The 3,590-nt window shown below is 42.2% G+C and overlaps 1 protein-coding gene across 1 annotated transcript in view; it reads right to left on the bottom strand.

Annotated features, from left to right (window-relative positions):
- Positions 1–3,590, bottom strand: part of pkn1b (protein kinase N1b) — a gene marked incomplete in the record, with an annotated part of 38,006 nt that overhangs the window by 23,469 nt on the left and 10,947 nt on the right. The window contains 3 exon segments of the mRNA XM_014008874.1: positions 2,223–2,343; positions 2,425–2,567; positions 2,802–3,102. Of these exon segments, the coding sequence (XP_013864328.1) occupies positions 2,223–2,343; positions 2,425–2,567; positions 2,802–3,102 (565 nt within the window).

The raw sequence follows: 3,590 nt of genomic DNA, 5'->3' as shown, positions 1-3,590 counted from the left end.
TATATGTTTATCATATAAAGTCTAATGTTACAACTAATCGGGGATCCCTTTAACTAACTCTCAATAAAATAGTAACTTACACTAAGTTCACACTGTAGTTCTTAATGCTCAATTCCATTTTTTGCTCACATCTGATTTTATTTTTTTTGCATGGTTGTTCACATGATTTAACTGTGWCCTCAGACTCCTGTGTGAATAGTCCACCTCCCTGAAGCGACCCGAAGAGAAAAGGACGTGACATCACATGAAACACACTGAGTTTACCAAAGTAAATATGGATGCTACACATGTTAGCATGTGTGGATCAGTCTGAAGTTGTRCAGTCAGGATCTGCATCTCCTACTGCAAAGATCTGCAGTTCTGGACCTGGAGGGATGTGCTAAGGTAGAAACAAACTCTAGTACTGATCTAATCCCATCAGTACCGATACAATCTGACACCAACGTTGGCACCACATGTTGGTGCAGATTTTCAGTCAYCCAGGACACGTCACATCTAAGCTACATCTGTAGCTGAAGACGTGCAGAGGTCCAAGCTTTAAACTGCATGATGTTGGCATCAATAATATCAATAACTGGATCGATCCACTCACCTCCACCTCAYTGATGTAAAAAGCGTTCAGACTGAGGTCGCTTTGAAAAGCATCAGATAAGTATCTGATTTAGCACCACGTGAAAAACACCTGGGTCAGATTTTAAAAATGTGATTTATTATGGTCAAACTAGCCTGGCCCTTGGCTTCCTACGGCAGCTCCGCTCAATTCTAGTTTCCTTCTCTGCTCCGTCTGGGATTTCTCCCACAGACAAGGATTTCGCTGGCAGATTTTTAGCCGGGCCAATCAGAGAACAGAACGTCAAATTTCTGCGCAGTGTCTGCTTGTAGTTTGTTTTTACCTGGGCCAAAATATGGTAATGTTGGGAAAAATTTTCATTCATAAATGTAGATTTTTTAAAGCTAAGCCAAATATAGATTATTGGAAAAATCACCTTAAAACATTTGGTGAATCTCTTAGTCTAATTAAAAACACATCTGCTCAACGTCTTAATACTTTAACAACTTTGGTTTGGTTTAAACCTCTTTTTGTCTTTTTTCCCCTTTTTTCAGTTTATTCATTCATTTTAGATTTTTTTCCTTCTTATGGTTGATACTGTGTTTTGTGTTACTTATAACTCAACCTGTAATACCTGATATCTTAATGTAACGTTTTCTGCCATGTTTTGTTTGTAAATGTTTTCAATGAAAAAAAAAGAAAAAATTTACCTGGGCCAATCAGCAAACAGAAGGCGGAGTTTTGAATGACGTTGATGTTCTGCGCAGTGTCTGCTAGTTATTTTAGCATATGACAGTGGAGGAAGTGAATGAAGCCAGTCTGTGTTGATAAGTCTTCCAAATTAAATTTAGATTATTAGCTTAGCCTCCTTCACAGCGACATACGTCGCAGCCAACTGATCCAATCATTTTAAACTTCAGCAGAGGCCACGCCTCCTGCAAGAAATCGATTCTCTATGCAGCAAGTCCAGACCCTTGTACGAAGCAAAGTGAAGGACAAGGGTCTGGTTTAAACCAGGCTACGTTCAAACCCTTAAAAAAAGAAATCTGATATGGGTCACATGGACAAATAATTTGGTYGCAGGCCACATTTTCCTGCAGTTTGAACTTAGCCGAAATGCATTTTTTTATTATATTTTTTAATSTGAGTCGTCTCAGTCAACTTTGGTGCAGAGCTGGAAGAGTTGTTGACAACGGTTAAAGCACTGAGTAAAAAGAAAAATATAAACGAGCTTAAAAGCTGCTTATAGGTGATGGGAAAGTTCACTAAAATATTTCTTTGTCTTAGAAAGTAAAGTGGCTAAATGATCATTCTCAAAAGGCTTGATACGATTTTATTTTTGTTTAACGTCGTCGTGTGAACCATGTTTTTATCACATGTATGAGTTTCTGCTGTTTGTTTTCGCTTTCAAGTCTGGCTTCTTCCTCCTCTTCTCTCATCTCTGAGTCCTTTCAGGCCCCGCCTCCTCTAACCTCTGCTAAACGAGGCGTGGCTTTGACCGACATCCAGAGGATGTAAGAACATCAATAAGAGAGAGAGCTGTAATGGACAGTGTGCATGTGAGTTTCTCTGTGGACGACTGAAGTTCTGAACCGATCGATTACATCATCAAACCAAAGGTCGACAGGTGGGATGAAAARGAGGATGAGGATAAAACAAAAAGAGGGTTTACTTTGACTGTCRTCCAACTGCTCCGTGGCCTGCATGGCCTTTCGGATCTGCATGCGGATGATGTCGATCTTTGTCTTGCTGTCCTGCAGCATCTGTTGAGCTGTCTGAAGAAGCTTCTTGTCCTGAAGAGTTTTTAAAAATGCATCAMTTAAAAGTGCACAAGAACACCCACCAGACTTCTGGCTGATGTGTCGGTAACAGACCTTGGTTCCACCACTGGAGTAGATYGGGATCATGTTCTCTGCTCCCTGCTTGACCTTCAGCTCAATGTTCAGCTGCCGCTCCAAGGCTGCAATTCGGTGCTGCTGATTGGTCCGATTGAGGGAGCCGGGAGACTTGTTGGTGTCTGATCCAGGAAACAACCAGAGGAAGAGGTCAAGTTACTGTTGATGCTTGTGTTCACCTTTAAGCTGCACTCTCATTGAAAAATAAAGGTAAGAGAAGCCTCTAAAGTAACCCATAATGACTACAATGGATTGGAAAAGTATTCACCCACTTTGCGTTCTGTTTAGTTGATTTACAACCTGGAGTTTGTTTTAAAAAGAATTTAGGAGGCTTTTAATTTACTCAACATAACTACCTTTGTTCTCATCTTGACCCTTAACGACAATATATGCTTCCAGCTCCTGCAGCTGGGCTTGGAGGAAGTCCAGCTTCCGCTTGGAGCTGCGGAGCTGCGAGTCCACCTGCTGTGCATTTCTCTTGTCCGTGATGGCCCTGCGCAGGTTCTCTGCACCCTCCTTGATCTTCAGCTCCTTACGGATCTCCCTGCGGATCTTCTCGCGGTGCTCGTCCAGGCGCTGCTGCACGGAGGTGTCCGAGAAGTCCGAGTTCTGGTCCAGGCCAAGCTGCTGGAGCACCGACAGACCGTCTGGATCGGTCTAAGAAAAGAGAGAAAGAGGCATGAATGGAAGATGGCAGGACATGTAAATAAGCCACTGCACAGATTGTGTAAGCCAGTTTCAAAAAAGTTCAGATGCTATGAATAAAAACAGAACGCAATGATCTGTAAACTCATAAAACCATTCTTACTCACAGTGAAACATTATAAAACAGATGTCAGACTCATTTTCAACGACAGCCACATGAGTGTTATGGTGGCCCTCAAAGGGCCAGGGGTCTCATTTATAAAGGATTGCGTGGAAACCGTACTAAAAGTGAACGTACTGCCCAAAGGCGGAAATGGCGTACGCCAAAAAAAATTCAGATTTATAAAACCGTGCGTACGCATGTTTCTGCGCATCTTTCCTTTATAAATCACAGCCGCACGTCAGAGTTTGCGCACGAGGTCCTCCTCAGGTTCTACCCTCTACACGCCCACACTCAACCATAAACAGTCAATGTAAAGTACCTGATGAATGTTAAGATG

This window comes from Austrofundulus limnaeus, unplaced genomic scaffold (genome assembly GCF_001266775.1).
Source record: "Austrofundulus limnaeus strain Quisiro unplaced genomic scaffold, Austrofundulus_limnaeus-1.0 Scaffold53, whole genome shotgun sequence".
In the NCBI taxonomy this organism is placed as follows: Eukaryota; Metazoa; Chordata; class Actinopteri; order Cyprinodontiformes; family Rivulidae; genus Austrofundulus; species Austrofundulus limnaeus.
This window is presented reverse-complemented; position numbering and strand designations above follow the sequence as displayed.